Source organism: Neophocaena asiaeorientalis, unplaced genomic scaffold (genome assembly GCF_003031525.2).
Source record: "Neophocaena asiaeorientalis asiaeorientalis breed wild unplaced genomic scaffold, Neophocaena_asiaeorientalis_V1.1 scaffold130, whole genome shotgun sequence".
Classification (NCBI taxonomy): domain Eukaryota; kingdom Metazoa; phylum Chordata; class Mammalia; order Artiodactyla; family Phocoenidae; genus Neophocaena; species Neophocaena asiaeorientalis.
The window spans coordinates 9,378,715-9,404,457 of NW_020173397.1; the positions used below are offsets into that span (position 1 = coordinate 9,378,715).

General features: G+C 41.2%; 1 protein-coding gene across 2 annotated transcripts in view; it reads left to right on the forward strand.

Annotated features, from left to right (window-relative positions):
• PROK2 (prokineticin 2) overlaps window positions 1–23,569 on the forward strand; it is a 41,059-nt gene extending 17,490 nt beyond the window's left edge. Inside the window, exons 2-4 of one of the 2 annotated variants that reach the window (XM_024747020.1) lie at window positions 14,538–14,663; window positions 21,725–21,787; window positions 23,212–23,569. In XM_024747020.1, the coding sequence (XP_024602788.1) occupies window positions 14,538–14,663; window positions 21,725–21,787; window positions 23,212–23,316 (294 nt within the window). In that variant the 3' untranslated portion in view covers window positions 23,317–23,569. The remainder of the gene's footprint in view (window positions 1–14,537; window positions 14,664–21,724; window positions 21,788–23,211) is intronic. The other variant, XM_024747021.1, reaches the window with a different exon arrangement.
• Window positions 23,570–25,743: the final 2,174 nt, after the last annotated feature.

The window sequence follows — 25,743 nt, forward strand, 5'->3', positions numbered from 1 at the left end:
TCCAACTAAAAGACACAGGCTTGCTGAATGGATACAGAAATAAGACCCATATATATGCTGTCTACAAGAGACCCACTTCAGACCTAGGGACACATACAGACTGAAAGTGAGGAGATGGAAAAAGATATTCCATGCAAATGGAAATCAAAAGAAAGCTGGAGTAGCAATACTCATATCAGATAAAAGAGACTTTAAAATAAAGAATATTACAAGAGACAAGGAAGGACACTACATAATGATCAAGAGATCAGTTCAAGAATAAGATGTAACAATTATAAATATATATGCAGCCAACATAGGAGTACCTCAATACATAAGGCAAAAGCTAACAGCTATAAAAGAGGAAATCAGCAGTAACACAATAATAGTGGGGGACTTTAACATCTCACTTACACCAATGGACAGATCATCCAGACAGAAAATTAATAAGGAAATACAAGCTTTAAATGACACAATAAATAGATAGATTTAATTGATATTTATAGGACATTCCATCCAAACCCAGCAGATTACACTTTCTTTTCAAGTGCACACAGAACATTCTCCAGGATAGATCACATCTTGGGTCACAAATCAATTTTGTGACCCTCGGTAAACTTAAGAAAATTGGAATCATATCAAGGATCTTTTCTGACCACAATGTTATGAGATTAGAAATAAATTACAGGGCCTCCCTGGTGGCACAGTGGTTGGGAGTCCGCCTGCCGATGCAGGGGACAAATTCTTAGAAAGGTATAACCTTCCAAGACTGAACCAGGAAGAAAGAGAAAATATGAACAGACCAATGACAAGCACTGAAACTGAAACTGTGATTAAAAATCTTCCAACAAACAAAAGTCCAGGACCAGATGGCTTCACAGGTGAATTCTGTCAAACATTTAGAGAGGAGCTAACACCCATCCTTCTCAAAACTGTCAAAAAATTGCAGAGGAAGGAACACTCCCAAACTCATTCTATGAGGTCACCATCACCCTGATACCAAAACCAGACAAAGATACTACAAAAAAAGAAAAGTACAGACCAATATCACTGATGAATATAGATGCAAAAATCCTCAATAAAATACTAGCAAATAGAATCCAACAGCACATTAAAAGGATCATATACCACGATCAAGTGGAATTTATCCCAGGGATGCAAGCGTTCTTCAATATACACAAATCAATTGATGTGAAACACCATATTAACAAGCTGAAGAATAAGAACCATAAGATCACCTCAATAGATGCAGAAAAAGCTTATGACAACATTCAACACCCATTTATGATAAAAACTATCCAGAAAGTGGGCCTAGAGGGAACCTACCTCAACATGATAAAGGCCATATATGACAAAACCCCAGCAAACATCATTCTCAATGGTGAAAAAATGAAAGCATTTCCTCTAAGATCAGGAACAAGACAAGGGTGTCCGCTCTCGCCACTATTATTCAACATAGTTTTGGCAGTCCTGGCCACGGCAATAAGAGAAGAAAAAGAAATAAAAGGAAGACAAATTGGAAAAGAAGAAGTAAAACTGTCACTGTTTGCAGATGACATGATACTATACATAGATAATCCTAAAGATGCAATCAGAAAACTACTAGAGCTAATCAATGAATTTGGCAAAGTTGCAGGATATAAAATTAATGGACAGAAATCTCTGGCATTCTTATACAGTAACAATGAAAGATCAGAAAGAGAAATTAAGGAAACAATTCCATTCACCACTGCAAGAAAAGAATAAAATACCCAGGAAGAAAGCTACCTAAGGAAGTAAAAGACCTGTACTCAGAAAACTATAAGACACTGATGAAAGAAATCAAAGATGACACAAACAGATGGAGAGATATACCATGTTCTTGGATTGGAAGAATCAGTACTGTGAAAATGACTACACTACCCAAAGAAATCTACAAATTCAGTGCAATCCCTATCAAATTACCAATGGCATTTTTTACAGAATGAGAACAAAAAATCTTAAAATTTGTATGCAGACATAAAAGACCCTGAATAGCCAAACAATCTTGAGGGAAAGTGAAGCTGGAGGAATCAGACTCCCCGACTTCAGACTATTCTACAAAATTACAGTAATCAAGGCAATATGGTACTCACAGAAAAACAGAAATATAGATCAATGGAACAGGTTAGAAAGCCCAGAGATAAACCCACACACCTGTCATCAACTAATCTATGACAAAGGAGACAAGGATATACAATGGAGAAAAGACAGTCTCTTTAATAAGTGGTGCTGGGAGAACTGGACAGTTACATGTAAAAGAATAAAAGTAGAATACTCCCTAACACCATACACAAAAATAAACTCAAAATGGATTAAAGACCTAAATGTAAGACCAGACACTATAAAACTCTTAGAGGAAAGCATAGGAAGAACACTCTTTGACATAAATCATAGCAAGATCTTTTTTGACCCACCTCCTAGTGAAATGGAAAAAAAAACAAAAATAAATAAATGGGACCTAATGAAAGTTAAAAGGTTTTGCCTAGCAAAGGAAACTATAAACAAGACAAAAAGACAACCCTCAGAGTGGGAGAAAATATTTGCAAACAAATCAACAGACAAAGGATTACTCTCCAAAATGTATAGACAGCTCATGCAGCTCAATATTAAAAAAAAAAAAACCCAATCCAAAAATGGGCAGAAGACCTAAATAGACATTTCTCCAAAGAAGATATACAGATTGCCAGCAAACACATGAAAGGATGCTCAACATAACTAATCATTAGAGAAATGCAAGTCAAAACTACAATGAGGTATCACCTCACAGCGGTTAGAATGGGCATCATCAGAAAATCTACAAACAATAAATGCTGAAGAGGGTGGGGAGAAAAGGGAACACTCTCGCACTGTTGGTGGGAATGTACATTGATACAGCCACTATGGAGAACAGTATGGAGGTTTCTTAAAAAATTAAAAATAGAATTACCATATGACCCAGCAATGCCACTCCTGGTCATATACCCAGAAAAACCATAATTCAAAAAGACACAGGCACCCCAATGTTCATTGCAGCACTATTTACAATAGCCAGGACATGGAAGCAGCTTAAGTGACCATCAACAGACAAATAGATAAAGAAGATGTGGTACATGTATACAGTGGAATATTACTAAGCCATAAAAAGGAATGAAACTGAATCATTCAGTTTGGATGGACCTAGAGACTGTCCTACAGAGTGAAGTAAGTCAGAAAGAGAAAAACAAATATTGCATATTAATGCATATATGTGGAATCTACGAAAATGGTACAGATGAACCAGTTTTCAAGGCAGAAATAGAGACACAGATGTAGAGAGCAAACGTATGGACACCAAGGAGGAAAGGGGGGGATATAAATTAGGAGATTGGGATTGACATGTATACACTAATATGTATAAAATAGATAAGTAATAAGAAACTGCTATATAAAAACTAAAATTCAAAAAAAAATTCCTCTACCCAGATGCCTTATTATTTCACATCCTTTCTGTCAGAAGAAAAATAAATATGATTCACATTTAGGGGAGAAAAACAAATTGCTAAATGAAATTTAGTGTGGGATAATGAATAAATGTTGATCTAGAATAATAAACAAGTAATGACCTAGCCCTGTCTTTTATCTTTAAAAAAAACTCTTTACTATATGAGACTTCCTCTTTCACTCTGGAAAGTTATCAAATATGCTACAGATGTGCATAACGATCCCTCCCTTTTGATGAAATACATGATATATAAGCTTTAGCCTTAGGCCCCTCTTCAAGCTAAAAACGAATTTTAAAGCCATTCAGCATTATAATGAATAAAACCTAAATCTTTTAGAAGCAAATGATCATCCTGACCCCTCATATTATTTCAGATGTATCTTATACTAATTGTTTTAAGAAAACTCTTTCTCCTGGATTAATATTTCAACTATTTAAAAATAGGTAAACTTTATTGTACATTATCACTTGAATAGACCAAATAATTTTAGTGCCTCCGTAGACAATTGGCTTTCAAATTGAAGCATAGTGATTTATTTTTTAAAATAAAGAGAAATCATCAGCATTGAAATAGATTAAAATAGATGTCTACTTAGAATTGTAAAAGCAATTCCATTTTTCTTATGTCACATTTAAAGCATGGTTATTATTTTTAAAAGATATTTCAGATGGATATTATGGGTTTATTAACAAGAAAAGCCACCGTGTAATAGCACAATGATAAAGGATGAAGGGTGAAAAAACAAGCCGAATACCTATTTTACTTTTTTTGAATGCATCTCAATGAAAATCATTTACACAAAGAAAAATGGGACCGAGCTATTAAATTATCAGGCCCACCTATTATGCTGTGATAATTAGAAGTCATACGAAGATGATACACAAAAAAAGTAAGTTGTCAAGCAAGTTGGAATCACTTTTTGTTTGTTTGTTTGTTTGTTTTGGGTTTTTTTTGGAATCACTTTTAAAAGTAGAACTTCACGTACAAGAGTAATGAAAGTGCTCTTCGTTTATATACGTGAGAAAAGGTTTCAGGCTCCCAGTTCAAGATGGCAGACCAAACACACATTTATTGCCCTTCTACCTCAAATTCTACCAACAAATATATATTGAGCACCTACTATGTAACAGGCAACTAAGATGAAATTACATCTAACAAGGTGAACATGGTAGGTGTCCATCAGGAAGGTAGCACTTGGGGAAAATTCCCAAACTCAGGAAGCAGATGAATTAAACTGAAAAACCAGAGAGATCATCAAAAGTACAGCCCAGGGCTTCCCTGGTGGCGCAGTGGTTGGGAGTCCGCCTGCCGATGCAGGGGACACGGGTTCATGCCCCGGTCCGGGAAGATCCCACGTGCCGCGGAGTGGCTGGGCCCGTAAGCCATGGGCGCTGAGCCTGTGCGTCCGGAGCCTGTGCTCCGCAACGGGAGAGGCCACAACAGTGAGAGGCCCGCGTACCGCAAAAAAAAAAAATAAATAAAAAAAATAATAAAACAAAAGTACAGCCCATAACAAGCCCAGGAAAATATGGTGGTAATGAATTTGCCCTAAAATAAAAGAAAAAGAAATAAATTTGCCCTGAGGATCAGTAGAGAAACTCCAGACTCCTCTTCTTTATCACCTAAAGCAGGAGTCAGCAGAAGCTATAAAGGACCAGATAATAAATGTTTTTAGCTTTGTGGGCCATACAATCTTCCTCTCAAAAGCACTCCACTCTTCCCTTGTAGTCTAAAAGCAGTCACAGACAACACAAAATCGTGGTGTAGCTGTGTTCCAATAAAACATTATTTAAAAAAACAGGTAGTAGATCACAGTTTGCCAATCCCTGGCTATATTGTATGAAATGGACAAATAAAAAATAATTTAAAGGGAATATATCTGGCCAGAATATTATCTCCAGCCCAGCCTCTTCTCTGTACCCCAGGCCTGTCTGGCTGCCCTTCCCCACATCCAGGTAGTTTCCTGCACCCCAGCATACCTGTTGTTGATCAGTTATACAAGATGAATCCTGGTGATGAATCTTGACCTTTCCTTTTCCACTGTTTATCTCGATCAATAGTAGGTTCTGCCTGTTCACTGCTTGAGTAAATCAGTTCACTTCTCTCCCTCTTTACTGCCAATAACAGTAGCAGAAGCCCCTTGGACCACTACAGTAGCCTCCCATCAGACACATCTTCATCCACCCATCCATCTATCCGTCCATCCATCTACCCGCCCACCCACCCATCCATACATCCAATCCCTTCTCCACATTTTCAGTAATTCGTTCACCAAATGTTTATCGAGTGCCTGCCATGTGCCAGCCACTCTTCCAGGCACTGGACTTAAATTGGTGAACAAAAGATATTTTTTTTAAATCCCCAATTTTGTGGAGCTTCTATTCCGGTAATGTGTGAGGCGGGTGGAGCAAGACAGTAAATATAATATATAAGTAAATAACAGCACCAGAAGGTGCTAAGTGCTCTAGAGGAGAAAGCAAAACGTGAAAAGGAGTAGAGTGAGGGGCATCTGGAGAGCTGGGGCAGTTGCACGTTTATCAGGGTGGTTGGGAGAAGCCTCTGAGGTCGGGGTGGAAGGAGGGAGGGATTCAGTCATGTTCCTATCATTGTGGGGAAGAGCAGTTCTGACAAAGAGAGGTTTCAGAACAAAGTTCGCAGTGTGGGGGCCTGCCTGTGTGTTTTGGAGCCTCCAGGAGGCTGGTATGGCTGGAGTGGAAGGAGCTGAGGCAGCTGGAGGGATGATAGGATGTAGAGGGCAAGGGTGAAAGGGTGAGGCCAGGGGGCCAGTAAGGAGGCGATGCTAGTCATCCAGGCTGGAGATGATGATGGCTCCAAACAAGAGGGTGGCCCTGGGCTTCCCTGGTGGCGCAGTGGTTGAGAGTCCGCCTGCCGATGCAGGGGACACGGGTTCGTGCCCCGGTCCGGGAAGATCCCACATGTCGCGGAGCGGCTGGGCCTGTGAGCCATGGCCGCTGAGCCTGCGCGTCGGGAGAAGCCACAACAGTGGCCCTGACAAAAGGAAAAGAAGGGTGGCCCTGACAAAAGGAAAAGTGGTCGGATTCCAGATGGATTGGACAGGGGGTGTGGGAGAAAGAGAAGGTCAACGGTGGCCCCAAGGTCATCCTCAGGAGGTTGGAGTTGCCTTCACCCAAAGAGCTTCAGGGTAGGGACACGAGGAGTTTGGTACTGGAAAAGAGTCTCCTTTTCAAAAGCTACTTGCGCCATGCCTGGTCCATCCTTATGTTTTCTCTCTTCCCCAGCCATATTAAGACTAAGATCCTCAGCGTGGCCTACAAAAGGCTCTGTATTGGGTCCCTACCACTGCTCTGGCTTCACATTTGTACCAGACTTCCCTTTAGACTCGTTCTTTGGGCAACACTGGCCTCTCTTCAGCTCTTTGAACATGGATGCTCTTTCCAGTCTCCAGTAAGCAATTCCCCAGCCTGGAATAATGCCCAGCCACCACGCATTCCCGCTGCCCGCATTTATCTCAGTTAAATCCTGTTCAAGCTTCAGATCTCAGTTTTGACACCATTAGCTTAAGGAAACCTCCAGGTCTCCCCATATGCTCTCTCCTAGTGCTCTACATGTTTCCTGTAATTACATAATTGTATGATTATTTGATTCATGTCCTTCTTCCCACTAGACTATAAAATCCCAGGGCGCTGGATTCACATGCTTTGCCCACCACTGTACCTCCAGTGCCTTACACAATATCTGCGTATAGTAAGTACTTAGTAGCTGTCTGTTGAATAAATGAATTTCAGTTTACCACCGGCCTAAAAGAAAATCGTTTTTACATTTACTTTTTTTCAGAGTCTTTGTATAATTCTAGTATAGGGAATACTGAACTGGAAAAAACACAAAGGAAATAATACATTATCATTTATAATAATTACTAGTATCCTTCAAAGTTCATTATGCTTATTACCAAGTCCAAAGTTGTACTGCTCGCCGCACAACAGGTCAATAAATCAAGAGATGCGTTGTTAGGGCAAGGAATAGTGACTTTATTCAGAAAGCCAGCACACCGAGAACATGGTGGACTTGTATCCCAAAGAACCCTCTTGCCTGAGTTAGAATTTAGGCTTCTTTTATACTAAAAGGGGAGGGAGTAAAGTCAAACATTTCCTGGTTGCCGTCAGCCTCTGGGAGGGGATGTGTTAATTTCTTCCTCCCTGCAGTCATTCACAGGTGGGCCTGGTCAGGATGTTCCCTGAGAGCTAAACAAAGGTATTTCAGCTTAATGCTCATTACCTGCGAGGCAGGGTTCCCAGAGATGGGCCTTCATGGATAATTTAAGCTTATAGGCAACATCCCTTTAGTGATTAACTTGTAATAGAATTCAAAGGTTCTTCCCTATTACGTGCTCATTAAGGAGTCCAAGCCATGAAGGATTCCTTTCCTGTAAAATATGGTGCTGCCCACCAGACTTCTGGTTCTCCTCAGAAACCAGAGTGTATTACAGACTTGCATTGTCTGTCACCTTGAAGACAGACTAAGTCCTTTGACTTCTTCTTGGCCATTAAAACGTGAGCAGAAGTGATAGGTGTCAATTCCAGGCAGAGGCATTTGAGAGCTGGTGTGCAACCCTCCAGCTCCATTCACCTGGCTTGGTTCCCTGTGGCTGCCATGAGAAATTACCACTACTGGGGGGCTTAAAACAACAAAAACTTAATCTCTCACAGTTTGGGAGGCTAAAAGTCCAAAATCAAGGTGACAACAAGGCCATGCCTCTTCGGAAGGCTCTAGGGAAGAAACTTTCCTTGATTCTTCCACGTTCTGGTGGTTGTTGGCAATCCTTGGGGCTCCTTGGCTTGTAGATGCATCACTCCAGTCTCTGCCTCCATCTTCACTGAGCCTTCTCTTTGTGTGTCTTTGTGTCCAAGTATCCCTCTTCTTTCTCTTATAAGGACACCAGTCATTGGATTTAGGCCCACCCTAATTCGGTAGGACCTCGTCTTAAATTGATTACATCTGCAAAGACCCTACTTCCAAATAGGGTCATATTTACAGGTACTGTGGGGTAAGAACTTGAAAACAGCTTTCGGTGGGGACATAATTTAACCCATTACACCACCCTACACTGGCAGTCATGAAGCACATGTTGAGATGGAGGCTTGGTCAGCCTGAGTCCCAGAGGGACTATAATCAGAGGTTTGTATCTCCTAGTTTACCTCATTTCAGTCACATGTCCCCCGAGTAGAGTGGCAGGCTGAATCAACTGCCCCAGGTAAAGCATGTATCCCTCTAGGTTTTTGATGAGTAAATTTAATTGATTCATGTAAATTAAATGTGCCCACACTGTATATCTCTTTCTTGTAACCTGTATCCAGGCTGTCGTCCATAGGATATACTCTCAGTGATCATCAGTTCCTGAGGGCCTGACACATGCCTATGTGCCAAGAGGAGTGTGTGCTAAATTAGACACAAGGATCCTTATCCCAGTGAGTATATAATCTAGTCTGGTGGGCAAGATAGAAAAAACTATCAGTGTTGGCTGACATTATCAGAGGACGCCACAGGAAGAGACTTAATAAGAGGCAGTGCTTAACAGGGCTCCCAGTATGTTTTAAGGACTGTGCTAATAAGCGCCTTAAGGTATTATAATCTTTAAACCCCATGGAGGTGGTATACCTTGAGGTTGGTATTTTTTCATCCATTTTACAACTAAGAAAACAGAGGCTTTAAAAGATTTAAGCAACTTGTCCACTGGTCACTGAAAATTCCAATCCAGGTCAGTCTGATTCACAAACCTGGCGTCTGTGGACTTTCCTGTACTGCCCCTTCAATTCAGCTGAGCCTTGATGGTCTGCTGGAACACGGGAGGCTACACTCCGAACTACACAAAGTTTGCTTCTCCTTCTATAGTTATCCCACGGCTGCATTGATCATATGGGACAATTAACAGTAAGGAAGAGAACAGAATAAACTACTCATCAATTTCTATTTCGCTATTGGCCTTCCTAGCTGATATTTATGAACTAATTAAACTCAGCCTTTCATCTTTCTAAGATGGAACTACCTTTCAGACTTCAATTTTCTAACTTGGCCGTGGATGCAAAGATCTGTCATATCAGAGGCCTTCATTTCTCCTCTAAAGCATTAAAACAATTAAAAGAAACAGCAGGATCAAAAGAATCAATATGAAACCAAACCAACCCTATTGTTAAGTGTTTCCAACCTTGTTTCAAAACAGCCTTATGAGGATTGTTTTCCAAACAGCAGTGTATGAAGCCATCTACTTTTGAAAACTGATTTTCCTATGAATACGTATCTGGTTTTCTATGCTTGGAGAAGCAGGGAATACCCAAGCTGGCGTTCAGTAGTAACAAATATGAAATAGACCATTAAAAAAAAAAGTTGTAGGAATGTTAAAATCCTTGTTGACTGGTTTTTACGTTTACCCGGCAGCATTCCAGTGCTAGCGTTGGCACGGAGACTGGAAAAGGAAACTTTCCACCAATCTGTCACTTGCTACTGTTCCCACTTATTTTACCGTGGATCCAATTTTAACAGATTTTTAAAACATAAAAAAAAAAGTTTGATGCTTTTTTGCTTTCTCTTTCAAGACGTTTCTCAAACATAAAAACACGCATGAAAAAGCTTTGTAAAATCAGTCAAAGATCTAGTTTTCCAAATTCTCAGCTGTTTTCATTAGGATAATTGCCTGGTTTTTTTTTTGTTTTGTTTTTCCACGTTTAGTCTGAATGCTTTGCCATGGGGGAGCCCCACAGTCTGAAAGTGACTTTGTCCCCACTCTCCTCACTGCATTTATTACAGAGGCTGGAAGACGCATCTGCTTTTCAACAGTTTGTGGTCCTTTTGAGACCAGGGAAAGCTGAGGTTTCAGGAAGAAAGTTGGGCTTCCCAAAACTTCGGTGGCAGCAAGTTTGGTATGGTCACACCTAGGATTTCTTGAAATCAATTTCGTTGAGGAAGAACAGTCTGAGATTCTTGGAGCTAGGCTTAAGGTCACAGGTGGAAGGCAAATCTGTCACTGGTCCTCTCGTAGGTGGCCTAGAACCCAGTAGGCACTCAAGTCATGTGGACACAAATGAACGAATCCTAGTACCGCCGTATGGCATCTTACAAAGACTGAACGGTGATTATCTTGGGCTAGAAAGTAAAAGAGAGAGCTGCCTACCTAGAGCTTAAGGGGCCTCAGGCTGGCATCCGAAGCCTGGCGATCTCATTCCGCTTTGGCATCATTCTGAATTGCTCTGCCTGAAGCTGGCGCGATGTTAAAGAGAGAAAATGCATGCGAGGAAAATCAGAGAGCAGAGGGTCGGAACCAGATGTGAGCAGAAAGGAACAGCATTTGAAATGAAAGAAAGAAATTGGACTCCCACAGCTGGAAGCACAGACCCCCTCAGCGTCGTCAGGGATGTGGGATAATTTTGCCCTCCCTTTGTTCTCCCCTCCCACCCCACCCCCGTCTTCCACGTTCCCAGGGCGTTTGTTTGATGTCTTTCTCTGTTCGATTACTGGACCCTAAGGACGGAACCAGAGTCAGTAGGTGACATACAAAAATGAACGAATTGAGCGGTTCTTATCACCTCCCTTGCTCCCCCCAGTGTGTCCACAGCGCCTAGCATGTAGTAGGCGCTCCTTAAACATCTGGAGAGCAAATGAGCTGCAAGTTTGCGGCGCTGAGCACGTGGAACTGGGGAAACCAGGACAGCAGAGGAGGGTGTCCCCGAAGTGGCGACCGCAACGGGGAGGCGGGGGCCACCGGGGGGTGATCCCGGGTGGGGACTCCTGCTCCAGTCGCCCGTTGGCGCACTTGGAAAAGTGCCCCGCTCCCAAAGCCGCGGACGGCCGGGACATCGGGCGCTCCCTGGAAGAAAAAGTGACCACAGTCTCACCTCATCACCTTCATCACCACCATCTCCCGCTTGCTTCCCCCTCTCTCCTCGTGTTTGGTCTGTTTTTCTCTTAAGCTGAAAGAAGTTTCCTTTCGCGGTTTTCTCAAGCACTTTCCCCAGACGTTCCAGCCTCTATCCTTAAAATTTTAGTGTCCTGAAATGCAGAGGGGCAAGACCAGTACCCCCAAATCCCGGGAGCCTGAATTCTGTAGTCAAGGAGTTTGCTCCCCCAGGCATCCTCCGCAAAAACCCTTGGAAATAACTTGGTCTGAGGACATGTGCACTTTGAAAAGCAATGTGGACGCTGCCTTCTGGGTTCCAGGTTTTTTGGTTTGTTTGTTTTTGTTTTTCCAGCGTCCCGAGGTTCTCCCTGTAAAAGTTTTCCACTTCCAGTTACTGATAAAGCACCTCCAGCGCTCTGGCTTAATTATGGAGTAGGTTGCCATGTAGATGTTGCAGTTTAGAGAGATGTCTTCATCATTTGTACAAGTAGGAACTAGTTCAGTTCTCTTCTGCGTCCACCAACAACCAGTTTTCTTTGTGTGGATCCCAAGGATGAGTTTACAGCACAAGATAAAAATGTCTAGTCTTCGTCAACAATGCAAAATCGCTACCATTTCCTGCTTGTTAAATGCTTTACTCTTCTTTTTTAAGTCTGAAATTATTTTACACCTCCATTAAATTATTTCAGATATCTAAGTGCACACAATAGGGTTTAAATAAAACTTCTGTGTTTGAAATGATGATACACAGATAATGAAATAACATTTAAATTTAAGGGAAATGTCATTGTCTTGAGAAAATTAAGCTCTGTTGTCTCCATGTTAGTTAATAGGCTTATAGCACATTGAAAGTCCTCATACTAGAACAGTATGTGGTTACAGCCAATAGGTATTTGGGTGACAGCCAAGAGATGCTTAATTATAAGCATTGTGATATTTATTAGAATAGTTTGTAGAGATTTTTACAAATGTATTTGAATAGCTTTGTCAGTCCCTGTGGTTGAAAAAGAGTTTTTACAGGTCTTTCGAATACATGAGAATTGAAACCTGATGAGTTTCTTTTCCCCCTCTTCCCCTGCTGGCTCATTTTAAATTTCTCCTAATCCTCTGAGTCCCAGATTCCTTTGTGATATAAGTATCTTTTTGTTCCATTCACAAGACAACACTATTTGAATAGATCAGCAGCGGGTTAAATATGAAGGGCATTAGGAAACAGCTGTCTAATTAAAAATATATAAACCTATGCAGGTCTTTGTATGTCTGAGAACTGAAGCTTTTTGTGTTACAAAATGAAATTTTATCACATTGAATGTTTATCTGTTAAGGTTTAGACTGGGCTTATTATATAATGATGTGTGCTGTTTTTCTTGTTGTTTTAAATCAGTGCTACAAAAAAAAGAGAGAATTTTAAAAATTTCTCTAAAACAACATGGCAATAAAGAAATGTAGTTATGTTTCCATGACAGGAACCATCTGGAGTCAAATAAAAAACTCAATAACTTATCTAGATATGTCATCTCTAGGCTGTTAAACGTCCAAGTGATTGGTTGAATTTTAAGAGATTTTGGCTGAATTTTGATTGTCTTATTAAAAGAGCTAGTGGGGCTTCAGAATTCCTGCTCTTGAGCATCTGTTGAAGTAAAATATTGCCTGAAACCTCCACCTTAAATATTTACTTTTGGGGGGGGTAGTATATGTAGTTATTTTTAAATTGATTTATATGGCCACATAAATTTTTTAAAGCAGTATTGGAAAAGATCGTGTATTGAACGTCTCATTTATGGAATGTAAAATGGCTACATATGTATGATTTCTGGCATTCAAATAAAAATCGGAAAAGTGGGAATGTTTATATATTTTCCTATAAATGTTCGAATACCCCAAGATGAAAATTGTAGTTTAAATCCAGATATTTGTTTTAAATAGCTCGAGAAAAAATTCTTATGGAGGAAAGAAAACCAACTCTAAAACAAGATAGCTGACCACTTTTAACGAAAAAATAGTGAATAAGAGTGTACCCATATATTTCCATTTTGAGAAGTTATAGCTGTCCCCAAAACCAAGAACTCTGAAGAAGTGTTTTAGTTGTTTCCATGAAATCTACATTTAAAATTTGTGTCTAAATTATACACTTTTTAGCTTCTTACGTATATAGTACAGGATGCTTTTACCTTATCACTAGCAAAACATTACTGCACACCATTGAGACAAAGCATCCTATTTATGGTTGGTTTAGGAGAGAATAGTTCTTCAGATCTATTTTCATGCAAATAAGTTTAGACTTCATTATTTACCTCTACTTAGTCAAGTATGGAAATTCTTCCGTAGTTAATTCTTTGATTATATGTATTTACAATTTTTTATATCAGGAACAACAGTCTTGAGTAATCACTGTTGATAATTGCATCTGTCGCTTGCATTTCTAAATCTGATGGATCTTATAGGATAGTTCAGGTAATTTTGTAATGTACACATATGTATATCCTAAGCCAGTAATTTCCTTTTTGCAGGTTACTCACCCGGAAAAGAGTAATATAAGGCAAAAAGTCTTGCTCTGTCCATTCTCAACCTGTGAGATTTCTTTCTTTCAAAAGGAAATGGTGAAAATCAAGTCAGTGGTGTGAGAAACATCAAATCTTGTGAACCAAAATGCAAATATTTGAAAGAGAAAATGAGTAGTATTTCAAAAATCGACATCAGTGCCTTTATGGGTCTGGAGCATTTCATGCCAGATTTAGAGACCATTTAAATCCCTTTTTAAAATTGGGCCCAATGTATTCTGCAGTTAATAGTTATAAAATCTTGTGATTCGATTTATGGAGTTCCTAATGGCCATGTATGGTAAAAGACTAATATAGACACGTTCTTCAAATTCAAAGCTGGTTCATCCATAAAGTGCAAGAAAAAGAGAGCTCATTTTGTTTTTTAAAAATCTTGTGGTTTAAGATTTTCATAATGTGTGGGCCATTATTTAGGTGATTTTTTTTTTTTTTTTTAACCCAAGTGGGAAAATCACTTCTGGTCAGATTTTGTTGTAAATATGTTCAAGCAAATGAAGATAACAGTTCTTTTTTTATATGTAAGATTCTTAAAATCATAGTGGTTGGATATTAAAAGGGCATTTTTTTTTTACTGCTAATTTTAGATCCCCTTAGCCTGAGTCATTCCTGCTATCTGTATTTATGTGTTTGCTTATTACATTTCAGGCCTGCGACAAGGACCCCCAGTGCGGTGGAGGCATGTGCTGTGCTGTTAGTATCTGGGTTAAGAGCATACGGATTTGCACACCGATGGGCAAAGTGGGAGACAGCTGCCATCCGCTGACTCGTAAAGTTAGTATATATATTTGTGTTCTTGGTGCTTCTCTTACATTGCAGTAACTCAACTCTGAGCAAGGCCTGTGTGACATGAAACCCAGGGTAACGTGCTAGAAGTTGGGAATCAGAAGTTGAAGTGGAAAACCACTTCCTCACTCCTTTCCCTTTCCATTTGAGAGAATTGTATCCTTTACCATCCTTATTCTGTTAATCATTTACATATCATGCTTCTCGTGGCATTAGAAGCATTTCATGAAAATAATTTCAAACACTTAAATTTGCTTAAAAAATTTAGGATATATATATATACTGCGTATGCTTCTTTGCAGAAATCAGAGTATGCACGCTCTTGAAAAGACGTTTAACGTCAGACCTGCCAAAAAGGCAGAAGTAAATAAGTTTGTGTTTTGGTTTTTGCAGAAAATCATCCATGATGCAATCACTCTTGTATCTTAACTTGAAAGTCCTCTATTTTGACTCTCTCCACAGGATGCCTTGTTCACAACCGTGGAGGTTCATGATATTTAACGTGCCAATTTATTATCTAACAGCTCAATATCACAATGCCCTGAACGCCACTTTTGAAAAGTGACTGCCAAGAAGCGGCAGGACCAATGGCAGGACTGGACAGGGCTTTAGAGGTTGTGTGTTCCCAGGGGTTGCAGACTCTCCTGACTGCAGGGGTCGGGCAGCTGTACGTGACATCTGGAAGGGGGTGGGTGGCAGGCAGGAGAGAGCAGAGAAGTTTGTGGAGCCTGGAGAATCCTTGCCCTTCAGATTCAAAACGTTTGAAATACAGTATGAGTACAGCCAGATCCCCCAGGGATGCCAGGTTGCAGGTGCCTTGCTCTTCTAGTGGTACATCTTCATTTACCCAACAGTTACGCGGGGTGCAGGGGCAGGGATGTGTGCTGAAGGACAAGTCCCAGGCCTGGTGGCTCGTTGGCGGCGAGTTCAGTCACCTGCAGTGTTCTCTCTACACGTGGTATCCTCTCGTCTTAAAATAGGTTGAATGTTTTCAAAGCAAGCTAGATTCCACCTTCAGCTTCTTTTTTTTTTTTTCCCCACGTGCGGCTTAGGGTTTAAAACTGTAGTAGTGCCAAACATCTTTCCCGTCCTCCAGAGTTACAGATAACAGCTAATATTTTGACTCTCTTGGAATGAAATAAAGAAGGACGTATATTGGCTTGGGTTTCGCTCTGTGCGCTGTAGTGGGGACCCTGGTTGATTGGACGCATCTGAAGACGGCATTGGGCTCTCCTGTGGTTTTCTTGAGAAACACTTCCTGTTGTGTTTAGACCTTTCCTCCCCGTGAGCCGGTCTTGTCGTTTGTAAGCATGATATGCACCTTTTATTCTTGGCCATTTTGAGACAGGAAATGTTTTAAACCATTAGTTGTCTGGCTCTGTGCCAGACTCTGCCCCCCCCCTCCCGTCCCCACCCCAGGTGGGGAGGGATGGTGAAGCCCCAGCCGCCTTTGACCTTGATCTCAGTTTTTATCATCTGCCTTATCCAACGAGAGTCATCTTTTGTCCATTGGAGTTGCTGTTGCTGAAAAGTTGACTCTTAACTCACCCGCCTTTAAGACTTACGTTGTCTTCGTACAGTGTTAGTATAACCTCACGTGTGCCCCAGGTACAAGAATCTCAGGGCCAGTTTGCTAAAGCGAGTGAAGAGTGACACATTCTGGGGGACTATTTTTGTATGAATCGCAGTACTAGTTGCCGTTCGTTGGATGCTGTGGTGTACCAGACACTGGATACTAAGTGTTGTGGATGTGTTTCTCACGGTAATACTCACAGGAAGCCTGCGAAGAAAGATTTACTTTTGTCCTATTTTCCGTGCAACAACGTTCAGCGGCAGAGGGGCTCAGTGAGTGGCTGAGGTCCCGAGGTGATAGGTCAGAGGGCAGGCTGTGGATTTCACTTCCGTCTGATGCTCCATTGTCTGTGTGGTCTTAACCACTATATTCTTCTACTTCCGTGAAAGCTGTCGTCGTGTTTAATTTGAACATGTTTTTCAGTGCAGTTAACCCAAACTGGTTTGTGTGGGGAAGATGCTCACTGAGATGAGGGACAATGGTCCAGAGTTGGCCCCTGTCTCATCCTGTAGTTCCGATGAGTTTTCCAAATCTGACATATTTTGACAAGAGAACCAGATTCTGCCTCCCTGGGTTCCTCTAGTTTCTAGTTGAGGTTTAGTGCAAGGTCAGTTCTGAAAGGAAACAAAGTCACTCTCCTGCCGTAAACCCAGGGACATCTCTGTGCTGTGTTTTTATCACACTTAATAGCGAAGTCTATAATAACTGAGTAGGGTTTTCCTAATAGAATTAAGTGATAAAAGAACTGAAGTACTGAAAAAATAAGATTTTAATGTCAGATCTGAACTTACCCCCTTGTCAGATGCCCACTTGAAATGTGTTTCTAGACCTCAGTGTTACAGCTTTTCATATTGGTTTTTTTTCTGTCTTGAAAACACATTTTCATAGGTCATTTCAATGACCGAGTTCTAGTCCCAGAGTTGTTACTTGTCTTGGGCGAAATTTATCCCGGTGAAAATCTAGTTCTTCCAGAGTATCTTGCAATTATATTCTATTCAAAACAACTCAAGAACAAACATTTTTTAATAAACATATCCTGGTGAAACTCCACTCTGAAGTTTTAGAGCTCATTAGTAGATGGTAAAAACGTAGATAGAAAATTCTTTTTAATGCGATGTGTTTATTACTTTTACCTCCCTGTTTTCTTTTTGTTTGGTTAAAAAATAAAGTGGATTAACTCTGACTGTGGTCCCAGGTATTGGTGCTTTAAAAACACGGGCTATGAATAGGTGAGGACTACACCTGCTCAAATTTTAAACTTTCCATTCTGGTTTGGTCTTGACATTAGCCACAGGTGTTTGTTTATTTTGATAAAGTGAACAGTATTTGATGAATGAAACTGAGACCTTTAAGTAGAAACTGGTGGCCCCTGAGTTTATTTTACTGTTTTGTTTCCCAGATGTATCAATTAACTTGTAGAGTTTACAGTCACTGCTAGGCTACGGTTTTGTAACTGTAAAGTTTTTAACTTCACATTTGATAATTCAAAAATAGAACCAAATATGTCTACTTAAAAAGAATAGGATGCATGTTTTCTAAACACATTTTTAGGCAAATAATAGTTTTAACATGTATTGATTTTTAACAATTAGTTTTTTAACAATTAAGAATGCATTCCTAAATCGTATGTCTACTGGGAATACTTTGCTGTTTAAGAAACATTCGTTTCTATTAATACCCACACTTTTAGAGTTTATAAAGATTAGCCATGTCCATCCCATTCTGATTACCCATTGGCTTTGGAAGTTTAGAATTATGTGACTAGTACTTTTATTCTTATTGCTTATTATTTTATCAAAAAATTTTATCAACTATGTTTCCTTCAAACAATTAATCTTGTTTTTAAATTACATTCCATTTTTTATGTTAACATTTTTAGCCCTCATTTTGGTTTTCTATTTTTATTTTTGAGCTGCACTTTAAAACTTGACTAATACATTTTCCTTTTCTGAAGCAAAAAATTTCTGATTAAAACCTGGGTCTTGTTCATGTTAAAAAAAAAAAAAAGGAAGAATTAAAAAGTTATTAGCTGTTTCTATTTCAGAACCAACTTATGGTGAAACATTATAATTTCCGAATAGAGTATAAATTTTTTTTTAATACTGACTAAAATATAACTAATATAAGTGCAAAATGTAGCGAAAGATGGGTGGAAGAAACAAAGTATACTCATTTGCTGTCACAGATGTCAAGAGCCACTGTCTGCATTTGCTCTCTCAGGACAGCTTCATGCCCGTGATTACAGGTTCAGATTGGCAGAGAGACTCACAAGACATGAATATGCTTTAGGTTAATACGGGGTTTCTCAACCTGGGCTCTTTTGACGTTTTAGACTGGATGACTCTTTGTTGTAGGAGCCGCCCTGTGCATTGTAGGATGTTTATTAGCAGCAGCTCTGGCCTCTACCCCCTAGATGACAGTAGCATCCCGTCCCAGTTGTGCCCACCAAAAGTGCTGCCAGACATTGCCACATGTCCCCTGGACGGGGAGGACGGGGGTGTTGGAGGCGGCTGGAATCACCCCGGTTGAGCACACCTGTCTACTTCATTTACTTAGCCTTACAGGACACAGCGTAGGAAGTACAGCATCTTAGCCTCCTTGGGAGCTCATCAGCTCCCCGAGCACACAGCTGCTTTTGCCCTCTCGTCCACACAGGTGCTGTGGCTGCCATACATGATTGCCAGGGTGTGTGTGTGTGTCGGGGGTGTCCTCTTGACTCATAGAAACTACCACTCATTTCTTGCAAATCTTTTATGATCCCCCTAGTTCCAGAGGCTCAAGGTTCCCCCAACTCAAGTGCAGTTTCACCCAACCAGTGAGGCTGACCCACCATCCCCTGCTTTTCTTTACTTTCTCTGGGGACACACTGCAGTGGGAGGCCCAGGTCCATGTCAGGTCGGCCTCCATCAACCCAGGCCCCAGGTTAACCCTCTACTCACAGGATGGGAGCAGATAAAGTACTGCATGATTTAGGGTTATGTGAGTATATACCTACTCCAAAAAGATTAGAAGAAACAATTTAGAACTTTACCAAATTAAGATACGGTGGCACTCTGCATAGCTATTAAAACCAGAAGCTGTGGGACTTATCATTTTTATTTTATGCACTGTTATACCATTTGAATTTTTTTGAGCTGTGTACTTCTATTGAAAAAGTTGTAACAAGCCTGGTTTTATTAAGATTAAAAATATAACAGGGCCAGTACTTTTTATGTCACGTGACTAGGCTTTTCTGCACGTGTCCCATTATGTTTCCTTCTTTGACACAATTGACTCTGTTTTGAGAGACAGCACGAATAATACTTCTGTTTCATATCAGGACTGCTTTCTCTTTAAAAGTGCTGCGAATGTATTGGGAATCATGCCTTCTCAAGAGTGCTGAAGGTTCTGCCTCGGTAACTTCTAGAATTTGCTGGTTGGAAACCTAGACTATTAGAAACATTGGCTTGAGTGTATAGTTGATTCTAAAGTAAACCATCAAGTTGGTACTGAGTGATGAGCTCCTTGGCTCTATTTGTACATCTGAAGATGCATCTTCCACGAACACTTTCTCATGCATGTGTGGCTGTCAGACACCTATTAGGTTTGTCATACAGTGAATGTAGAAGTAGCAGTGAATGGACCAGTCAAGAAACGGGCAAGTTATCTATGGGGTGTATCGTGTCAGAAGACGTGGTCTGTGTGGTTAAGAGCTCACAGATGGAGGAGAAAACTGCTACAGGCTGGTCCAGTGAAGAAGGGCTCAGAGGAAGGAGGGAGAAACACAGACTGGATCTTGGAAAAGCATAAAAATAAGAAAAGGGCATTCAGGTATAAAGGGACCTGCAGGACAGTCTAATCATTATGTTAAGTGCAGTTGGAGCAGATCTAGGTTGACGCTTCCACAATCTTGGTGCTCTCAGTAAGAAAAAGAATAACACAAAGATATTTTTGAAGGTTTCACAAAAGCACACGACCTAGTGAGCACGTTGCCAGGGCCCCTCCTAGACCCTGGAGGGACCCTATGTAAGCGAGAGCCTTTGGCTTCCGAGTTTGGTGGCATTGATCAGTGCCAGGCAGGGGGGCTTGGGGTGGATGGGGAGCTCCAGGACCTGAGAAGGTCACCCCTTTACCTCCAGGGAGGTCACAGCCTGTGGTGGGCGCAGGAGCTAGGACACACTCGAGAAAATATTTGTTAAATGCCTGTGTGCCAAGCAGAGTGCTGTGTCCTCAGAGACAAGAGTCCCTTTCTTCCCAGAGCCTGGAGTCTGGGCCTGGTGGTATTTGGAAGAAGATGGAGCTGGGTTTGACTGTGACACATTCCTTTTCTAGCTGGGTGACCTCAGTCAGGTGCGTTAATTCACCTCAAGAGGGGGCCACTTGGCTTGTGTCAAAATGAGGCAGAAATCTGGCTCCCGCTTTGGTGTGACATTCATACATGATGCCTTGATGTGGCCCGGCCCGTGGCAGGCCGCCAGCGTTAATTTCTTTTTTCTGCTACTTTTGCTGAGGACGACCTACGTGACAAGCCAAAGAGTGACCATGGTGTCGAGATGCACAGAGCACCACACTGAAACCAAGAGGGCACTTCTTCTGAGTACCTGAAGCTATCTTACTGGGTATCTGTCATTGAAATTTAAGTCCCATGAAGGGCAGCGGCCTTTCCTGTTTGGTTCGTCACTGTATCTGCAGACCTAAAGTCGGGTCTGATATGTTGGTGACACTCAGTAAATGCCTGTTGAATGAATGAATAAAAGACACATGTTGGCGTTCTCCATGGATACAGTTTGACACCCTTATTACAGTTAGAGCTCACTTGTTCCAGGCTCCTTGGATATCGCTGTCTGTGTTCATTTTTCTCAACCTCAGCACCGTTGACATTTTTTTATACCAGCTAATTCTTTGCTGTGGATACTGTCCCCTGACTTGTGGGATGTTTAGCAACATCCTTGGCCTGTAGCCACTGGGGGCCGGTAGTGCTGCCCCCTCCCCTCATTTGTGACACACAAAAATGTCTCTGGACGTTACCAGATGTCCCCTGGGGGGCTGGGGGCAGAATCACCCCAAATTGAGAACCATTGGTTTGTGGAGTCGTTCGGGGCTCTGTGAAAGGAATCTCTCAGATCTCAGGGTCACGAAAGGATCATAAAGGTCACGAGTTATAGCATCTCATACCATCCACTTGTAGCTGTCCAGGCCATTCCTGCTGCCTCCACCTCCTCTGACATAGTCTCGGTGGCAACAAACGAGCCAGCTATCCGTGGGCCTATCGACACACACAGTGACAGAACCATTCTAGCACGCGTCTGCATGGAGCCGATGGCCAGGGTGCCCCCGAGTAGGCGCTGTCATTAGAGCCTTGAAAATAATGCCCTTGCAAAAAGACAACGGAACTGGAATGGCTCAGCCTGTTCACCTCATACCTCCCCTGCCGTCCTACTGCTTCCCTTTCTTCCCTGTGTATTTATGATCTCAACCATCTCCCTGGCCCTTCCAGAACCATTTTGGAAATGGAAGGCAGGAAAGAAGAAAGAGGAAGAGAAGAAAAAGGAAAAAGGAGGTAAGAAGAACACGAGCATGGGAGCACCCAAAGATAATGCCCAGAGTAATCAGCGTTGACCGTTGTTGGACACCCATAGAATTGGGTCCGTCCAATTCTATGGGTCATTCTGTGGGTCATCCAGTGCAACCCAACAATAAGGTTAGAATGGTTCTGCCACTGTCTGCAGACAACCTTTTGTTTGATGTATAAAGAAATGATTTAGAGGGCATCTGGAAGATGCATCTCAGATTTTCTCCTAAGGACAGATTACTGGTGTGGGGCGGCCTCTTTTGGTGGAAAGAATAGGAAATACGCTAGAATGATACCAGAGAGTTGGGAGGCGGGAAGGATGCATTTCCGTGCCTTGCGGAAACTGTAGAAGGATCCCGGAGGGATGAGTCTGTAAGAACTGGCCTCTCATATTACCCTGGGTCAGGTAATTTGCCATCCCATTTCATTGAATATCCATTGCCTCCAGGCCTGGGGTTAAACTTTCTCCCTATCACTTGCAAAGCATGCAGGTTCTCAAGAGGGCACCACCCCTACAGGGGGAAGAATGGTTTTTGCTGTTTGCCTCTAGAAAGCATACGTGTTTTGAGGGTCCTCCACTTGCCGCGGCACAGAGAACCACCACCCCAGTTGCTGGTTGACCCTCCTCAACCCGGCTTCACCCAAGACATGAGCAGGGCTTTTAGAAATAGCAATTGAACAGCTCTTGGAATGAAGCTGACCTTTCACTGCTGGTTCTCCCTAAGCCGAGGTTTGCTTTATTGCATTTCTGCAAATCGAGCTTGCCTCCTTCCCTAATTTTACTCTTATTGTCCCCTTGCCCCACCCAGAATTTTGACTTCGTCTCACATCTTTTTTTTTTGGTGGTGGGGAGGGATTGAACCCAGGCCACAGCAGTGAAAGCACCAAATCCTAACCACTAGACCACCAGGGAACTCCCTCACATATTTGCACAAATGTATGAATTTATATATTTCTCATTATCAGTGAATTTTTATTTGCTCACAGTATACATGTGGTTGTGCCCATAATGTTATGTTCTTCTCAAGGAGCTGCAGTCACAGGACGCTCTAAAAAGAATTAAAATGAGAACAAGTAGAAGGCAGTGTAGCTTGCTGGTTAAAAGCTTGGTCCCTCAGCTCCCCCTGCCAGCCAAGCTTCAAGTTCTGGATATGTGACCTTGGGCAAGCTCCTAATCTCTCTGTGCCTCAGTCTCTTGTCTGTAAAATTGGGTAAATTAAAGTATTTGCCATCTTCACAGAGTGGTCGTAAGGATGGAAAAGGATAATACATAAAAAAAATGCTGAGCCTGTTGTTTGATGAATAGTTAATACTCAGTAAACACTAGCTATTATTATTCAAAGAGATTTCTCAACAAAGTTTTTGTTTTTTTAACATTTCCTGCTCTGACTCAGTTTTCTTTTTTATTTTAGGTTCCATTTTTTGGACGGAGAATGCATCACACGTGTCCATGCCTGCCCGGCTTAGCCTGTTCACGGACTTCGTTTAACCGATATACTTGTTTAGCCCGAAAGTAACCACTTTAGAGGAGAAACTTTAAGTGTGAACAGCCACACGATGTCCGTAAAGTCTGTTTACCTGTGATTGTGCCAAACAATTAATATGCCAGAAAGAAATGCTATTGCTTCCTCAGCTTTCCAAGTAACGTTTTCCTCTTTGATTTTTTTTTTTTTGCGGTACGCGGGCCTCTCACTGTTGTGGCCTCTCCCTTTGCGGAGCACAGGCTCCGGACACGCAGGCTCAGCGGCCATGGCTCACGGGTCCAGGCGCTCCGCGGCATGTGGGATCTTCCCCAACCGGGGCTCGAACCCGTGTCCCCTGCATCGGCAGGCGGACTCTCAACCACTGCGCCACCAGGGAAGCCCTCCTCTTTGATTTTTAAGTGATGTGTTACTTTTCTTTTTTTTTTTAAATCAAAAGCGGATTTATGTTTTGTATAGAAATGTAAAGTGCAAGGCATTATGGAGCCAGTTCTCATTCATTTCCCTGTTTGTGTTTTGGTTTGGCTTTTTTTTAATGCCAATAACTTGTCCATTTTCACAGAAGTGCGGAGAATAGGAATTTGATATTTTGGTACAGAAACTTTCTTTTTCTTAAAACACCCCCTGCCCCACTGCGTGCGCACACACGCGCACACACACACACACACACACACACACACACACACACACACACCCCTTGGTCTCTTTCCCTCACTCCTCAGTGAGTTTTAAGACTCTCATTTTATTGTTTGGCATTTCCCTCTGAGCCTCTAGCATTTTAAAGTGGGGATCCACATCCTTGAGCTTGCTGGCAGAATCACTGATGAGAATCAAGCTTTTTGCCTGATACTTAAACAGTGAAAAGAATGTGTAGTCGAACTAGACCCCCCAAACTTCTCTTATATGGAGTGGAGGCAGGGGTGCTTCTGAACTTTAACTGGACCTGCTTATGCAAGTGGGTTTCAGGTCTGCAGTTTGACTAGTATGAGGACAGAAAGAATGGGAAGTCAAATTAATTTAGTCCAGATTTCTAGATTTGGGATTTTTTAAAAAGACTTTTCCAGTATAATATTACATTTATTTCTTTTCCTTTTTATAAAGTTGCTTTTTTTTTTAACGAAAGTCTCCTAGCTAGAGATGTTCTAGAAAATGTCACTTGAAGAGGAAGTATTGATTTTAATCTGGCATAACACTAGTTATCATTTTTAAATCGGTGTTAAGTTGTCATTTAAACGTTATTTGTAACCCAAAGGTCTGTTGTAATGGATTGCCCGACGTCCCGTCATTTGTACCTGTATCAATATTGCTGTGTAAAAATTCTGTATCAGAATAATGATGGTACTATATATCATTTGATTTATTTTTAATATCATATGCTTATTTTTGTCACAGCTGTCAGTTGGTATTGCAAGCGGATTTCTATATAGCCCACGTTCTAAAATGGGTAAAGACTCCAAAGTCGGTAATATAGTACTAATAGTGTGTAAGTTTTCATTTTACGTACTGGAAGGTTCTGTTTGCATGAGTTTTAAGGTAGTATAAAAATAATGTGTTAAATCAGTGAGGTTTTGGAGCATGAAGGAAAATTATGACATGCAAAACTGACTGTAATCAGGAATGGACTCACAGGACTTCACTGTCTTGATTCAGCCAATAGTAACAGGGTGTTGATCACGGGTGGTTAGGCAGGGTGCTAGGTGCTGGCCGTACGGCGATGCCAGTGTAGCCTGGCCTTGAAAAACCCACCAAGTGTTGTAAATGGATTCAACGTTGCAAATAAACAACTTCTGGAATGTGTTTAACTGACTAAAGTGGCCGTGCTAACCCACTAACAGTTGCAAAAAAAAATTGTCCATTTTGTAATTGTACTAAGTGCCATACTTGGTCATAGAAGGACTAATTTTGGTTCAGTTTAGTTTGGGTTCAAGAAACATTCCTTGGTCAGTTTGTTGGATAAGAAAAATAGACTTCAAGTGGAGTTATGGGTAATTTTGCTCAGTGCTCTTTTTATATAACGTTCAACATGTCCTTTTTCATAAGTGGTGAAAATTTGATTGGGTCCATCATCTGTTTCCCCCCAGGTTAAAAGACGTATAACTTTTATAAAATTTTGCTTTTATATATATCAACTTAATATTTTAAATCGCTACCTAAAAACTTAGACTACATGTACACAGCCAAGAGAACAAATGTGAAGCTTGTGTAGAAAACTTAGAACTGTACCTACTGACTCACTACGATCCAAAGAAAAACAGAACTTTGTCATTTGTTACCTCTCTCCATCGTCATTATTTTTATTGAGGAGTGTACCCTTCTATTTGGTTATTATTATTTAACTTGTTACCAAAGTTAGCACCTATCAAACCATTGTTTCAAAAACCTTGTGATCATGCTTCATGGAGAGCCTTTAAAATAATTCTGTGCAAAGCACACAAAGTCTTGGGCTGTAAAGATGGTGGTGCT